Source organism: Lygodium microphyllum, chromosome 19 (assembly GCF_053477565.2).
Source record: "Lygodium microphyllum isolate KBCC chromosome 19, Lygodium_microphyllum_v1.1.10, whole genome shotgun sequence".
Classification (NCBI taxonomy): Eukaryota; Viridiplantae; Streptophyta; class Polypodiopsida; order Schizaeales; family Lygodiaceae; genus Lygodium; species Lygodium microphyllum.
Window position 1 is genome coordinate 47290491 of NC_141153.1, and position 18225 is coordinate 47308715.

General features: G+C 43.7%; 1 protein-coding gene across 1 annotated transcript in view; it reads left to right on the top strand.

Annotated features, from left to right (window-relative positions):
* Positions 1 to 18225, top strand: part of LOC148019832 (intraflagellar transport protein 172-like) — a 324662-nt gene that overhangs the window by 41249 nt on the left and 265188 nt on the right. Inside the window, exons 6-9 of the mRNA XM_087700018.1 lie at positions 3706 to 3758; positions 3893 to 3954; positions 4056 to 4115; positions 16758 to 16834. Of these exons, the coding sequence (XP_087556144.1) occupies positions 3706 to 3758; positions 3893 to 3954; positions 4056 to 4115; positions 16758 to 16834 (252 nt within the window). The remainder of the gene's footprint in view (positions 1 to 3705; positions 3759 to 3892; positions 3955 to 4055; positions 4116 to 16757; positions 16835 to 18225) is intronic.

The following is an 18225-nucleotide window of genomic DNA, read 5'->3' on the forward strand; positions in this document are numbered from 1 at the left end:
CACCCATGGCTGGTCGTACTAGAAGGCAAACTCGTTTGCATGATTCAGCACATACCATGGAGTTTGTTATGGCAGCAAGTACTTTTGATAAAGAAGAGCCTGAATGTTTTGAGGATGCACAACACAGTGTGCATTGGATGGCAGCAATGCTAGCTGAATTAGATTCTATCACTAAGAATCAAACTTGGGATTTGGTGTCTTTGCCATTTGGGAAGAAAGCCATTGGAACAAAATGGGTCTACAAACTGAAAACGAAAGCAGATGGATCCATTGATAAATACAAGGCACGGCTTGTAGCTAAAGGCTACGCAGAGAAAGAGGGCATTGACTATGAGGAGACATTTGCTCCTACTTCCCGTATGATAACCATCAGGTCTATGATTGCTTTGGCTGCACATTATGGTTGGACAGTGCATCAGCTGGATATCAAGACTGCATTTTTACATGGGGAACTTCAAGAGGAAGTTTATGTACAGAAGCCCATTGGTTTTGCAGTTGAAGGCTCAGAACATTTGGTATGCAAGCTGAAAAAGGCACTATATGGTTTGAAACAAGCTTCTAGAGCTTGGTATGCAAAAATAGATGCTTTCTTGCTTGGTCAGGGGTTTCTAAACATCTCATCTAAGTCTACCCTTTACGTATGTAAAGAAGGGGGATCTATGCTGATTATATGTCTTTATGTTGATGACCTTTTGCTCACTGGAACACATGCTGATCAGATTTCAGCATTCAAACAAAATTTGCAGCAAACTTTTGACATGTCCGACTTGGGAATTTTGCATTACTACTTGGGCATCCAGTTCATACATGATGCTCGAGGTATTGGGCTATCACAGTCAAGGTATACTGGACAGCTTCTTGAGAAGTTTGGCTTACAGGATTGCAAGCCAGTTTGTATCCCCATGGAACCTGGACTGAAACTGTCAATACATGATGACAGTGATTTGTTTGATATACATACATATGCTTCTGCAGTTGGATGTCTTATCTACCTTTGCAACACTAGGCCGGACATGCAGTTTGCAGTTTCAGCTTTGAGCAGGTATATGCATCAGCCACGTATGTCACATTGGCAAGCTGTCAAGCGTGTTTTTCGTTACTTGCAGGGTACTCGATCTCTTGGGTTGCTTTATGCCAAGGGGGGACCACTGCAGTTACATGCTTATAGTGATTCTGATTGGGCTGGTGATTATGATACACGTCACTCCACTAGTGGCAATTGTTTCTTTCTTGGCTCTTCTTGCAATTCTTGGCTTAGCAAGAAACAATCCACTGTTGCCACATCGTCATGTGAAGTTGAATACAAGGCAGCTTTCACTACCATAGTTGAATGCGTATGGCTTAGACGCTTGCTAGCTGATCTGGATGTATCTGTTACGGAGCCTACTCCTTTGTTCACTGACAGTCAGAGTGCCATTGCAGTGGCACGGAACCCAGTGTTTCATGCCCGCACGAAACACATTGAGATCCATTATCACTTTCTGAGAGAGAGGCTACATGCAGGTGATATCAGCCTTGTCTATTGTCCTACCACCAGTAATGTGGCAGACATCTTCACCAAAGCTCTTCCTCGTGACAAATTTGAAGCATTTCGTGATGCTTTAAATTTGATATGCTTTGGTGGCGGATGATCCTTGTACTCTTGATCACTCTTCACTCCAGGGGGGTTTGTTGGGTATGTGACTCATGCCTCACTTACGCCTACGCTCATATGGGAGTGTCGGTGATTAGTAGGACATTGGGGCACTTTTTACTCTCGGTAGGAGAGGTTTTTTCCCCCAGACTTATAGTCTTATTTTCGTATGTGCTTATGTGCTTATGTTACACACTTATGGGCACTTAGCGTGTTCGGGTATGAACACCCCCTACAACCCTAAGGTTTAAGGGTCGTACTTTGTACTTTCATTCCACACTCTTTCAGTCTATTGGATTAGGTGTCGTGCTTCACTTTGTCTCTCACACTCTCACACTGTCTGCTGCACTCTCAGCTGCACCTCGATCCTCTCACCCCCTCACAATACTTGGCGAACTGATCATGCATCAAGAAAGATTGATTGAATCATAAGGGCAAATGAGCGAGTAGTGCCTTGAAGGCATCCATGGGGTGATGAATCATTTCTAGGACCGAATGGTAATGGTCCAAAAGGACATGGTGTTTCTCCACCCACATATTAAGCACTACCAAAAGGAAGAAATCACTTTGATAGACATATATCTTATGCAATCTAGCCCAAGTATGAGGATGCTGAAGAGAATGAAAGGTAAATCAGGCTTGGAAGGATGGAGCTAGGACCACATATCTTGTTTCAATGAGAAGGCTAGGAGAGCATCCCATGTTTGGCATTTAGGATCATCCATTACTGAATGAGGCAAAGTTGCCTGCTCAGCATACAAGTATTAAAGTCTCTCACGACAATCCCCTAATAGGCCATAGAGAGACAGTAAAAGTCCTCCCATAGCTGCCGACGATCCGAGCTGTGTCGGATGCATACACCCCTACTAACCACAAAGCCTCACTCTCATATATGATTCTACAATCATGAACCTATGTTGAGCATCCTCGCAAATCAAAGATGGCTACAAGGGTGGGAAAACAGCCAGCATGACCCCTGATCTACGGGGAGCTTGACCACTGAAAAACACCGTAAGGTCCTCATATACATAAATGGAACCAGCCATTGAGTGTGCTTGTGTGACACTGCACAAAAAATATCCCAGTTTCCAGCAAAATTAGTCTTCCGCATTTTATACTGCTTGCTCGGAGACGAGATACCCTTGACATTCGAGAATGCTATCCTCATGATAAAGAAAAAAGAGAAAACTATTGCAGCAATGCTTTCCCCTTGGCATCTGTAGTTTTATCTGCATGGAATCTCACTATGAATGACATCCACAAGATCAGCCCTCTGCAAACTAATAGCTGATGCTTGAGAAGGATATTGCTGCTGTTGAGTAGAAAACACATCTCTTGATGGAAGCAATCTTCCCTGAGCATCAAACTGCAAGACAGAATCATCAACCATACCTACTGTGGGCGTATGAAATCATTGAGTACGAGCTTGTGGAGTGCAAAAGAGAAGCTTAAAGAACCCTTTTGGCCCATCATAAACAACAAGAATGCTCTACATTACCTGAGTACGAGCTTGTGGAGTGCAAAAGAGAACCTCAAAGAACCCTTTTGTCCCATCATAAATCTCCTACATCAGAGGAGACTATAGCTGCCCATTATCAACTTCCTTGTACAAATCACCATGTAACAGCAAAGCCTTAAGCTAGGCCCGGATATGAGCAATGAGGAGAACACCACCAGTAAAATAGAAAATGGCAGCCTGGTCATGGAAGGCTGCAATTTGCTTCAGTATAATATTTGTTCCTAGAACTGCCACTACATGCTCACCATTTGGTACAACTAGGAGAAGGCATGACGTGGTGAAGGTGTGCAAAATTTATGTAGTGTTGAGGGGGAGGAGGTAGGTGGGACTGCAAGGAAGAGAGGAAGAACGCTAAAAGGGCTCAGGGGGAGTGTCATTAAAACATTCCATTTCTTGTATTTTTAAGCATCGGTTTCCCTCTACAATTTTTATATCATGAGTAGGACAGTAAGATTGTTATTAGCATGCTTTTCTACTCTTTAATATGCAAGGTTCAACTAGATCTATCTACTAGTGTCATAACTCAATAATAGTTCTAGTCCTCTTTTTGAAGGTTCCCCCTTGAGAAGGTTGTTGGTACTACTGCAACAAAATTGATAGATCATAGTAGGTGTACTTTTGAGGATGCTTTTAATGTTTAAGATTTATATTATTCCAGGCAAAAAAATAAGTCTATTTAGTAAAAGAGACCTTTAAGTTTGGCCAAGAAGCTGAAAATTGTATTATAATCAATATTTTAGCTTCTATTCCCACGGTGCTTGCATGGGGAAGAAGTATTGTTGCGGCAGGTCCTGACTCCAGGGTAACACTCAAACTTTAAGAAGTTTGGTTTTAGATTCTTACATTGTACTGCTGAGTCAACTTCTATTCAAACAATACATTAATTTGCTTTTAATAAAGCAGGTTACATTTTATGACACAAATGGAATAATTTTGGGATTCTTCGATTGCATTGATGACAAGGTACACTAAACACTCTTTTTGTTTGAAAACTTCATTTCTACTTGTTCTTATTCTAACATGTTCTTACCTTGACACTAAATTTTTGGTGTTTCACTTTTCAAATTGGCTTCAAAAAGCTAACGAGTAAGAGATAAAAAATGCCTCGTCGTAAAGGAAGGTCACCTTGGCAAAGATCTTATATGCAATACCAAGCAAGGCGATTGGTCTCTACTAAATGATGTCCATGTTGAGCTAAGCATGCATTACATGCTGATTAGCCACTTAAAACAACCCCAAAACGAGCTTAATCAATAAAATTAGCATGTCTATTGAAATTAGGGTTCCTAGAGAGTGTCTATGCCCAATAAGACAAACCCTAATTTGGGAGGACCCAACCATCCATTAATAGACAAGTTGCCCTCCACTCAATCTCAATCTCGTTTTTGCAGCTTGTAGGTGCCTTCTCACTGCTGTCCACACTCCGTTCGCAAAGGATATCTCAGCCAAAGCTTCCCACCATTGATGTCTACTATCTTGCACCTCCATGTAGCCCTCCATCTGCTGTTGGCAACTGCTACTAGCCTGTCCACTCCATTCAGCTGACTGCGTTTTGCTTTTGTCCACGATTTCCAGCCTGTTATCACCCGAACTGGCTGCCTTTACAGCTGTAGGAGTCCTTTGAGCTTGCTTTTCATCATCAAGAACTGCCATCTATAGCTAGCAACTGCCTCCACATTTGCATTTTGCTGTCCAGCCCTGCTGCACTGCCACATCATCATTTACTGCTGCGTTTTGGTGTTGTAGCTGTCGCTTGATTATCTCTAACAAAATTCTACTACTTTCTGTCTGTTAGTCATTCGCTGATCTAGCCTTGGAGAGGTGTGTTTGCTGCTGGCTGACACCTTTGAAGGCTGTTTGCTGCATTTCACAATCTGTTAGAGTACGACACACTCTTTTGCTCGTACTCTTTGTGTAGGTTCTCGAGACATGGGAGTTCAGGGGTTAGTTTTCACCTTGCATAGTGTGTTTGCTGTATTGAGCATTGTATCTATTTATTCTTATCTAGTGTCATTATCTTTTGTATTCATTGTCTCTGTGTTACCCCTAACCCTAATTGTGTTTCTTTATCAGTCTATGTGTTTGTCGTACGATTGTGTTTTTATTCCGTAGATGAGCATTTCTTTACAGTCCAATCTTTCTTCAGTCCCTTGGAGAGTGAGATGAAACAATCCCCTATTTTATACTCTAACTTGTGTTGAGAACATTCAAGTATATTAGAAAGAAAGTTTTGTCCACTGTGTTATCTCTTGGGCAATTGCATGAAGGCAAGGCTGCCAAAGCTTTTGGAAGTTGCTCCTTGTGAAAGGGCCATAATGGATTTTCTCATGCATGTTAGGAATGGTGATTTTGGAACTTCATTATTAAGAGCCTTCATTGCCTTTCTGATCTCTTTCAGATATCTCACACTATGTCAAAATCTTCTCTTATGTTTTGTTGGTGGCTTGGATGGCTTGGACGGCTGATGAATCTTTTGAGAAGTATTTCTAGGATCAATTTTCTGCTTCCTTCTAGCATTATCTTGACAAGAGCGGAGGTATTCCTAGCCTTCCATGAGCGGACAACCTCATATGGATAATGAAACAAGTGCAGAATCAAGTTGGGGTTTCAATCCCTACCATAGTTGTCAGGTACGAAAGGTACGATAAAATACGGTACTAAATGGTACCTTAAGTTTTTATAAGGTACGGTACGATATTAGTACGAAAAAAAATAACATGATTATTTTGGACTAAAGAGAATAGAATAGATATTTCAAGTCTAAATAGTAATGCTATTAGAGTATATAAGATGAGTACTTGAGGGTAATGTTGGGTTTTCACTCACGCCTACACTCACGGAGGAGTGTCGGTGATCAGTAGGATACTGGGCACTTTTTACTCTTGGTACGAGAGGTTTTTTCCCCCAGACTTGTTGTCTTCTTTCGTATGTGCTTATGTTACACACTTAGGGGCAGTTATCATGTTCAAGTGTGAACACCCCCTACAACCCTAAGGTTTAAGGGTTGTACTTTGTACTTTCAGATTACACTCTTTTGTTGGGTATTTTACTCACGCCTTACTTACGCCTACGCTCATATGGGAGTGTCGGTGATCAGTAGGACACTGAGGCACTTTTTACTCTCGGTAGGAGAGGTTTTTTCCCCCAGACTTATGGTCTTATTATCGTATGTACTTATGTGCTTATGTTACACACATTTAGGCACTTAGTGTGTGTCGGGTGTGAACACCCCCCTACAACCCTAAGGTTTAAGGGTTGTACTTTGTACTTTCAGATTACACTCATTCAGTCTATTCTCTTGGGTGTCGTGCTTCAACTCTGTCTCTCTCACTCTCACACTGTCTACTGAATCTGGCTGTATCTCGATCCTCTGCTCTCACATTTGGTATCAGAGCGGTCCTCAGTCAGCAGCCAGGAGTCCCCGCCAGTCTTGCCTCCGAGTCGCCAGCTCAAGACCTGCCCAGTTCTACCCTGCGCGCAGCTCACAATCAACGCGCAACACTGCCCTGTCCCAGCGCGCCACCAGCAGGAGCCGTCAACATCCCAGACGCGTCACGTCAGCTGCAGGCGCGCTGACGTTTGTCAGCGCAGCCTTCTCACATTTCGTCGTCGCCTGCAGTCGTCCACGTCAGACGTTAGCGTCGTCAGATTCGTCAGTCCGCTTGACAGAGTCTCGTCACGTCACGAAACTCCACGTCAGCTCGCGAGCAGCTCCACCAGTCCGCCAGGGCCCCGTTTCCTGCAAGCGGAGTCAACGCCTGCTCGTGACCACGAACTGCCCGCCTACCCGCGTCAAAGTCGCTGCTCGCCTACCCGCGTCAGACTCGCGACCCGCCTGCCCGCGTCAGAATCGTCAGCCCGCCAATCGACAGCCCGCCTGCCCTGTCCACGTCGCCTGCCCTGTCCACGTCGCCTGCCCGTCAGACCACCGTTTTTTACCACATGCCCAGGTAAAATTTTCAAAAAATTTTATTATTTCAGCCCTAATAAAATTCTGGAAGCGGAGGTTCACACGCGGTTGGCACAGAACTACTGGAGAAATAAATTTCATGCAAATTTCTGGACTGAATCGTCAGAAATTTTGGGGCTTTTGCGTATTTGGAGGACAGATGCATTTAAACTGCTGATACAGTCACAGAACGACTGTTTTTGACAGAAATTTTGGCAAAAATTTTGGGGATTTATTCATAACAGTGTTGCATTGCACTGTTTGCACCTTGGGAAACGTGCAGTAAAAGACAGTTTTCTGACAGAGTACGCCCTTGCACATTAATTGCAGAAACGTATTTGCTGCAATTTCTGGAAATTTGCAGATTTCCAGTTCGTACTGCTTTGACATTGCTCATTTTGTCTTTGGAAATTTGTCATCATGGCAAATCAGGGAGGTGATGTTTTTACGTATGTATCCAAGGAGGACAGACTGGACGGAAACAACTATTCCCTTTGATCATTTGTGATGAAAAATGTATTAGTGGCCAAGAATTTATGGGATTATGTCAGTGGAGAGGAAACTCGGCCGGGAGTTGTAGCTCCCGCTACTCCTCCCCATGGCGCACGTGGACAACGGGGACCTCAGCCCGCTCCGCCTCAGCCACTTCCTCCAAGAACTGCAGCTCAAAAAGCTTGGGATACCCGTGATGCACAGGCCTTGTCGCTGATTGCTCTGGCAGTTCAGCGGTCCATCATACCTCATATCCGTTCGGCATCTTCTTCACGAGATGCATGGTTGACTTTGGAGCATATGTTTGCAGGAAAAAATGAGACACGGATCTTTTTCTTGAAGAAAGAGTTGGAAACTCTGAAGATGCATGAAGGTGATTCTATGCAGGATCACTTAAATAAGATTCAGGACTTGAGGGAGCAGCTCATGAATGTAGATGAGTATTTTTCGGATGCACAGTTGATATCCACCACCTTAAATTCCCTACCTCCTTCGTACTTGTCTTTTCATACTGCATTGAACCTCACCATGAGGATTGCTGAGCACCCACTCACTTTTATTGAGCTGGTTAGCTTGCTTCTAGAGGAGGAGCAAACACGGAAAAATAGTGGTGTGGATGCTATAGTCTCTGAGCAGGCTTTTGTGGCAAGACAGAAAGGCAAGAACAGCAAGGTGAAAAATGCTTCATAGAGTTCTGGCACTTCGGGCACATCGCAGAATCAGTCACAAGGGGGGACGCAAGCAAAGAAAGGAAAATGTCATTATTGTAAGAAGCCCGGCCACTATATCACTGAGTGCAGAAAGCGCATTGCCAAAGAGAAGAAGAAGGAGTTAGGAATGTCTGTTTCTACTACTGCTTCCACTGCTAGTGAGTCCGCGTCCTTTGTTGTGGACAGGGACTATTGTTTCTACACTTGCAGTTATGACATCTCTTGGGCCGATAGAGCACTTAGCTCTACAGAGGATGCTGACACTTGGTTCTTTAACAGTGGTGCTTCTAGACATATCACATCTCGCAGAGATTTGTTTGCTTCAGTTAGTGCACCTCCCGTTGGGAAATCGGTACAGTGTGCCAATAATGCATCATACCCTGTTCGTGGTATTGGGGAGATTCAGCTCACAGCCATTGATGGCTCTATTCTCCGCCTGCAGGATGCTTTGTTTGTGCCTGGAATAAAGAAGAATTTGCTTTCTATTTCTTCTTTGGCATGTTGTGGTATACAGGTCACTTTTGATGATGACCGTTGCATGGTTCGAGAAAAAGAATGCATGACATTGGTCTTGACAGGATCTTTGTGTCATGGTTTATATGAGTTGGATGCTCTTTCAGTAGATCAGTCAGCATACTTGACATCCACTCTTACTCCTGCTATGATACAGGCGGAGTTATGGCATGCTCGTTTAGGGCATGTATACTTTGGCAGCTTGATGCTTTTACAGCGTACTCAGATGCTGGATGGCTTACCTCTCTTGGAGAGACCTCCTGAGCACTTATGCGAGGGATGCATTTTGGGGAAAATGCATCGTTTCTCATTTCCTCGTGATGTTGCTTTCAGGGCAACAACCAGATTGGAGTTGGTGCATTCAGATGTTTGTGGGCCTATGCAGACCATGTCATTGGGTGGTTGTTATTATTTTGTGAAATTCATTGATGACTTCACACGTTTTTGCTGGGTCTATTGTTTGAAAAAGAAGTCAGAAGTGTATGATGCATTTTTGGCTTTTAGTGCACTTGTTGAAAACCAATCTGGATGCCACATTAAGACTCTCCGTTCGGACCGAGGGGGGGAATACATGTCCTCTATGCTGAATTCTTTTTTGCAGCAGAAAGGCATAGTACATCAGTATACTTTAGCTTATACTCCACAGCAGAATGGGGTAGCAGAGAGGAAAAATCGGTCACTCATGGAGATGGCCAGATGTATGCTGAAGGCAAAGAGCTTGCCTCATAGTTTTTGGATGGAAGCAGTCATGTGTGCTTGCCATATTTTGAACAGATGCCCTACCAAAGCCTTGAAGACCATCACACCATTTGAGGCTTGGAACAGCTGTAAACCTTCTGTTGGTCACTTCCGTACCTTTGGGTGTCTTGCCTATGCCCATATTCCACAGGTACTTAGAAGAAAATTGGACAACAAGGCTGTTAAGTGCATTTTTATGGGATATAGCAGTGAGAGCAAAGGCTACAGACTCTATGATCCGAAAAGGCACTATATGGTTTAAAACAAGCTCCTAGAGCTTGGTATGAAAAGATAGATGCTTTCTTGCTTGGTCAGGGGTTTCTAAACAGTTCATCTGAGTCTACCCTTTACTTATGTAAAGAAGGGGGATCTATGCTGATTTTATGTCTTTATGTTGATGACCTTTTGCTCACTGGAACACATGCTGATCAGATTTTAGCATTCAAACAAAATTTGCAGCAAACTTTTGACATGTCTGACTCGGGAGTTTTGCATTACTACTTGGGCATCCAGTTCATACATAATGCTCGAGGTATTGGGTTATCACAGTCACGGTATATTGGCCAGCTTCTTGAGAAATTTGGCTTACAGGATTGCAAGCCAGTTACTACTCCCATGGAACCTGGACTGAAACTGTCATTACATGATGACAGTGATTTGTTTGATGTACATACATATGCTCCTGCAGTTGGATGCCTTATCTATCTATGCAATACTAGGCCGGACATACAGTTTGCAGTTTCAGCCTTGAGCAGGTATATGCATCAGCCACGTATGTCACATTGGCAAGCTGTCAAGCGTGTTTTCCGCTACTTGCAGGGTACTCGTTCTCTTGGGTTGCTTTATGCCAAGGGGGGACCACTGCATTTACATGCTTACAGTGATTCTGATTGGGCTGGTGATTATGAAAAACGTCACTCTACTAGTGGCAATTGTTTCTTTCTTGGCACTTCTTGCATTTCTTGGCTTAGCAAGAAACAATCCACTGTTGCCACATCGTCATGTGAAGCTGAATACAAGGCAGCTTTCACCACCACAGTTGAATGCGTATGGCTTAGACGCTTGCTAGCTGATTTGGATGTATCTGTTACTGAGCCTACTCCTTTGTTCATTGACAGTCAGAGTGCCATTGCAGTGGCACGGAACCCAGTGTTTCATGCTCGCACGAAACACATTGAGATTCACTATCACTTTTCAGAGAGAGGCTACATGCAGGTGATATCAGCCTTGTCTATTGTCCTACCACCAGTAATGTGGCAGACATCTTCACCAAAGCTCTTCCTCGTGACAAATTTGAAGCATTTCGCGATGCTTTAAATTTGATATCCTTTGGTGGCGGATGATCCTTGTACTCTTGATCACTCTTCACTCCAGGGGGGTTTGTTGGGTATTTTACTCACGCCTTACTTACGCCTACGCTCATATGGGAGTGTCGGTGATCAGTAGGACACTGGGGCACTTTTTACTCTCGGTAGGAGAGGTTTTTTCCCCCAGACTTATGGTCTTATTATCGTATGTACTTATGTGCTTATGTTACACACATTTAGGCACTTAGTGTGTGTCGGGTGTGAACACCCCCCTACAACCCTAAGGTTTAAGGGTTGTACTTTGTACTTTCAGATTACACTCATTCAGTCTATTCTCTTGGGTGTCGTGCTTCAACTCTGTCTCTCTCACTCTCACACTGTCTACTGAATCTGGCTGTATCTCGATCCTCTGCTCTCACATCTTTCAGTCTATTGCATTGGGTGCCGTGCTTCACTCTTCACATTGTCTATTGTACTCTTAGCTGAGCTTCGATCCTCCCTCCATCTCACATTTGGTATTAGAGCTCCAGCTTCTCAACTCAGTAGTAGGGACCAACTCTGCTCTAGCCTCAACCTTCAAGAGTCCACTGTCAGCTGGAGCCGCCCTACTCCCGCTCAATCAGCCGGTGCACGTCAGAAGGAGACCCTTGCCCCTGACCAGTGACCTAGGCCATGCCGCCTTTGGTCCACCCGCTCTTGATAAACGCCCAGTGCGCTTGTGCTCGCCGCCCGCTAGCTTGCTTGGAAGCGTTGCCAGTCAACTCTGGAGCCCACGAGTGCCGCCTGTCCTCGTGTGACTCCTGCCCTTCGATGCCGCTACCGTCTTCAGCCCCTGCGCGCCGTCCCAGTTTGCCTGTGTAGCCCGTCTCTTGCACCCTGAACCTGTAGTGCCACCTGACTCGGCTGCCCTTCGCCTGGCTACACTAGCCTACCATCAGCTCAGCTCGACTGGGACCAGCTGCTCTCGCCATTGGTTACTGTACCAGGTATATTTTTTTCTTTTGGAAAAAACTTACTTTTTACTCCAGATTCATCTCTCGAAAAGCGGGTTTTGCCCAATAGGTACAACGGTTGGGATACGTGTTTGGGATGCGACTAATGCAAAAATTTCTTGGCAAATAAGTCAGAAATTTTGGGGCTTTTGGGTTTTGTGAAGACATTGGTATATGCAGAGCAGTAGCAGTCTGAAATAGACTGTTTTTGTGAGCATTTTGGAGCAAAAAATTTAGGGGCTTTTGTTTCTACAGTGTTGCTGAGCATTGAATGCACCTTGAACAAGGTGCATTATAGACAGTTTTGATAGAGTGTACCTATGTGTACTAATTCGGCGAGCTACTTGTTGTAATTTCTAGAAATTTTGGAGATTTCCAAGTTGGTCCAGCTTAGACATTGCTCTTTTGCTTCTTTTGGCATTGATTATCATGGCAAATCAAGGAGGTGATGTATTTACCTATGTATCCAAGGAGGATAGATTGGATGGTAACAACTACTCACTTTGGTCCTTCATGATGAACAATGTGTTTGTTGTGGAAAATCTTTGGGACTATGTTAGTGGAGAAGAAGTTAGGCCCGGAGTTGTGGTTCCTGCTACTTCTTCTCCAGGAGGACGTGGAAAACGGGCACCTTAGCTTGTTCAACTTGCTCCACTTCAGCCACTTTCCCAGAGATCAACAGCTCAAAAAGCATGTGATACACGGGATGCACAAGCTTTGTTGTTGAAGTTCAGTGGTCCATTATCCCCCACATTCGTTCGGCAGCTTCTTTACGAGAAGCTTGGCTAACTTTGAAGTAGATGTTTGTTGGTAAAAATGAGACCCGCATCTCTTTCTTAAAGAAAGAGCTTGAGACATTGAAGATGGATGAGGGTGATTCTATGCAGGATCACTTGAACAAAATTCAGGACTTGCGTGAGCAACTTATGAATATCGATGAGTACTTTAAGATACACAACTGATATCTACTACATTGAACTCATTACCTCCTTTGTACTTGGCTTTTCATACTACCCTAAACCTCACAATGAGGATTGCCCCACAACCTATTTCCTTTCTTCAGTTAGTCAGTTTGCTTCTAGAGGAGGAGCAAACAAGAAGAAGCAGTGGTGTGGATGTCATAGCCTCTGAGCAGGCTTTTATGGCTAGACAGAAGGGCAAAGGCAGCCAAGTAAAGAATGCTCCGCAGAGCTTTGGGACTTAAGGCACCTCACGGGGAAGTAAAAAACAAGGGGGCACGTAAGACAAAAAGGGCAAATGCCACTATTGCAAGAAGCCAGACCACTGCATCATTGAGTGTAGAAAGCGCATCGCCAAGGAGAAGAAAAAGGAGTCAAGAATGTCTGTTTTTGATGCTCTTTTCACTACTATTGAGTCAGTGTTCTTTGTTGCAGACACGGACTATTGCTTTTACACATGTAGTTATGACACTTTTTGGGTTGATCGAGCATTTAGCTCTATTGAGGATGCAAACACTTGGTTTTTTGACAGTGGTGCTTCTAGGCATATCACATCTCAGAGAGATTTATTTGCTTCTGTTGGTGTAGCTCTAGTTGGCAAGTCTGTATAGTGTGCCAACAATGTATCATACCCTGCTAGAGGTATTGGGGAGATTGTGCTCATAGCCATTGATGGCTCTATTCTCCGCCTACAGGATGCTTTGTTTGTGCCCGGTATAAAGAAGAATTTGCTCTCGATTTCTTCTTTGGCATGTTGTGGATTGTAGGTCACCTTTGATGATGGAAGATGCATCGTGAGAGACAAGGAACACATGACTTTGGTCTTAACTGGCACTTTATGTCACGGGTTATTTGAGTTGGATGCTCTTCCAGTTGACCAGCTAGTGTACTTGGCCTCTACTCTTACTTCTGCTATGATACAGACAGAGTTATGGCATGCCCGGATGGCGCATGTGAACTTTGGTAGCTTGATGATCTTACAGCCTACAAAGATGCTAGATGGATTACCTCTTTTGAAGAGACCTCCTGAGCACTTGTGTGAAGGATGTATTTTGGGAAAAATGCATCGGTTTTTATTTCCCCATGATGTTGCTTTTAGAGCCACAACCAAGTTACCGTTAATGCATTTAGATGTATGTGGGCCTATGCAAACAAAGTCATTGGGAGGATGTTACTATTTTGTGACTTTTATTGATGACTTTACTCAATTGTGTTGGGTCTATTCTTTGGTAAAAAAGTCAGAAGTGTATGATGCATTCTTGGATTTTGTTGCACTTGTTGGGAACCAATTTGAATGGTGATCCCGAGGGGCAATATAACTAGACACCTGGGATATCCTATTGGCGTGGAGGTTGCTCCCCGTGCTTTGTTCGATTGGATGGCATCACGAATTCATGACAGGTTCATGTACTGGAAATCTTAGAGTTGGCCTCTTCACGTTAGGCTAAAAGTAGCTCAATGCATTATGATCAGTATGATTTCCTTCTTTTTGCCATTGCTGCCTTGGACTAAGAAGTCCCTTTTAGATTTGGTCCAGCCTATTAGATTTATGCTGTGGAAAAAGAAAGGCAATCGTTTGGGGCAGGTGTGGATCTCCTGGCAGCATGTCACCACTCGAAAAGGATGGAGGGTGCAGCTTTGTTGGATGTTAATTTGCATATGGGCGCTTTGAGGCTGTCCCTTTTGCAGAGTCTATGTATTCAGTGTCATCCTTGGTCAAATATTGCCAAATTCTTCATGGAGAAGACTGGCATCTCTCATGGAAGCACGGTTATTCATGCTTCCTGGTGGCATGCGCTTAATTCTACAAGGCCCATAAAGGTCTCCTAGTCTTTTCTCCTTTCTCATTTAATTGCTTCTTGGCAGGAGATGCTTCGTTTTGCTGTTTGGCATCCTCCGGATATTCGTAAGGAGGAAAATTCGCTGCAAGGAGAAATACTACCTTTCTCAAGGTTGTTGGATTGGGCACACAAAGATTTGCAGCGAGATAAGTTTAATAGGATGGCTAGGTTAGGGTTGAAGACAGTCTGTGATAGGGTTATTCCTGGGCAGCCCCGCCTTTATTCTTTTAGGCGTATTCGTCAGTACTTTAGGGAGAGAGAGAGATTTGGAATTCTGTTTCCTGTGTGTTGCTCTCGTTGACCCAACAACGGATATCACCTCGTTCGTGGATTATGGGAAAGATGACCTCCATAACCTCTTTGAGTTCAGATTACCCCTGCCTTTTCCATTTCCTTAGATGGACAGCCTTGTGGGATATTTGGTGTACTCGGAATGCCTTCATTTTTGATTCGGTATCTGGCATTCAAGGTCATGTTGCCCGAATATGGGGTTTAGTGTTGTGGAAAATCTCCTCTATGGTGTCTGCTGATCTGGTTCTTCCTGACATTGCTGCTCCGTGGCTGGATATTGTTCACTCCACACCAGCTGTTCTTTCAGTGTGACATTTTTGTGTTGGAGTCTCTGTAGACTTTCCTTCATGTCTGTCATTTTCAATGCTGACCTGATGGTCCGATGTAAATATTTACTACTTAATTCAATTATCTTCATGAAAAAAAAAAGAGAGAGAGATTTCTCCATCTCATATCAAGGTAAACTGTTCATGTGGAGGCTGGTTATTGGGGGTCTTCCAACTGGCGATGTGCTGGGTGCCCGCAAGATCTCTGCTAGTCGTTGTGTACTTTGCACTACATGTAATGAAACATTGCTTCATCTCTTTGTCTCTTGCCGTGTTGCTAGACAAATTTGGAGTTTTGTTTCCAGTGTGTGGTCCGCGGCAACTCAGCAACAAAGGCTTAGTTGTGGACAAGAGGACTTCTAGGTGAGCATGGCCCTATCAGATATCAGAATAACAGCTGCAAGTCATCCCTAGTCCAAACTTTCCTTAATGAAGACTGAAGGTCATTGTCACAGATGGTAACTCCGTTACTGCTTGGTACAGCTGGAGAATGAGATGTAGCAAGGCTATAGAGCAGCAACATATAATTGCATCAGAAGTCTTCACCTGTATATGGATGAAGATCATTCACACTCACACAGTCAGTTGTGAGAGACTGTAGGGTGATTCAGATTGCATGAGCAGGAGGTGAGGCCTTCTTACATACTTGGGAGTTTGGTCAAAGGGCTCACAGGAGGCCAACTGATGATGCAGTCTAATCAACCTTGGTTATTGATTCTGTTTGGACTCGTGTTATAGTTCCCACATATACCTAGTATCCACAGCTGAGAGAAGGGGAGAAAGAGTTAATGAGTTTGAAAAGATGGAGCAGCAGGTGGCAGGCAGAGAGAAGCAGATTGTTTTTTTGTTTTTTTGTTTTTTTTTTTCTTTTCGCGGGGCGCGGGGGGGGGGGGGGGCGGGATGTGGAGCAGGTAGCAAAGAAGAGCAGCGGCAGGCAAACACAGCAGGTGGCAAGAGTTCACTGTGATAGCTGAGCAGGTATATTGTACTGAACACCCTATTATATTGATCCTAAATGTCCAACTGTTATCTTTGACTACAATAGAAAGATTGTTCTAACTTCCTTGAAACCCAGAGGAATGACACCCATGGGAAAAACTGTCGGTTATCCTTGCACTCCTAAGACATCTGAAAAAATCCTAGAGGCCATAATATAGTCTCATTTAGCCCATGGCTCAGGTTGCTCTTGGATCTTTCTAATAGAAAGTGTAATTTTGTAGCCCAAAAATTCAAGGTTTTCCCATAAACTTGTGCACTTCTTCAACGTTCATAATCAAGTGTTTGTGATTCTTCACCTCATTGACAAAGATTGGGAAAATGTTCTTTTCAGAAATGCCATTACATTCAAAAATCTAGTGCAAGTAGAAAAATGTGAGTGTGAGCAAGTCTTCATGCTTTTAAGTGCCTTATTTCTGGCAGCACATAATAATTTTCGAAAATTGTCCTTTTTTTTTGGGTGCTGGGTTTGTGGCTGGGGACTTTGTTAGGGTTTTACCTCGGCAGCTTTCAGTTCCACTGGAGTGACAGTGGTACTGGGATGTTTTAATGGTTTTCACACATTTAGGTAACGTTGCTCTCAAGTTGTTTTGAAAGGCTCTTGCAAAACATGTCTGATACAATTCTTATGTCTTACAAGATCACAAGTAATGTCTATAACTTGGGATAATGATGTGCTTTGTCTTTGAGTCCTGTCAGATTCATTTGGCATATTATCTAACATACTTTTCTCATTTGTATACGAATGATGGACATGTAAAATGTTAGTGGAAATGCTTTATACTGAAAACCCAACTCAATGTCTCATAATCTCTAACTCCTGCAGGTGCTTTACAGCTATGGTGCTGAAACTCCCCATGAGTCTTTTGGGCCTGCCCAAGGCGTCCCTTTGTGTTGTCACGTGTTTTTGATTTTTCCATTTCACCTATGCTAAGATAAACAAAAATAAAAGGACAATATCCTCACATGATGTGACATGCCCTGAACTGCCATGCCATGATACGTCTCCACTCAACTGCCAATGATACCACCTCCCTACCAAACCTGTCACCCTGCCTGTTTCGCCTCTCTACAGCAGATGGAGGGAACACTTTGTGAAGAAAACTGCTAGGGTTTGCATTGAGGAAACACAAAGTGTATGACCATGACAGAAACACAAAGAGACAAACAAAGACACATAAAGCAAAACTCAAACCCTAAATGCAAAACTCAAAACTCAAACACAGAAATCAAACACAAACAGAAGAAGGGAAAGAAGAACACAACTCTGAAGTGAATGAATACTACAAATGAATGTAAGAGTGTACACATACTCAAGGGCAGAGCAGTGTGTTGGAGAGTGACATCCTCCAGAGACAGATCCCAAGTCTATGACCACTAGTGGGGACTACTGAAACTCTGTCGGACCGCTCCCCTTTTTAGGGTTTTTCATTAATGAAGTGTGTTTTGGGGCTGTTTTAAGAATGCTAATCAGCTGAGAAGTGTGTTTTAGCTCAATAGCCCCTCTCAGGCCCAAAATAGAGCCGAAAGGTTAGGCCAACCACTTTGATTTTTACTTATCCCAAAGCGTCCCACCCAAAGCAGTTAGGGCATCGGACAATGGGTACACGTTGGCTGCCGAGTGGCCTACCAAGACTACAGAATCGATGGTTATCTTACCAAGGGAGTCCAAGGAGTCACCCTAGGGAGGACAGGGCATCGGACAAAGGGTGCACATCGGTTGCCCAGTGGCCTACCAAGCCCTATAAAGGCGGATGGAACTACATTGAACTTTTTTAATTTTTTTTTCAAAAAAGTGAGTTAAACTTTATGGGATGCGGCCGATTGAGAAACAATGACTCAGAAGACAGGAGTAGGGAGGGTACACCCAACACATCACAAAACAGTACAAGCTTACCCATCTACTCAAGGGTGTCGATGACAAGGGAAAATATGATGAGGGAGTATGGTGGTGTGGTG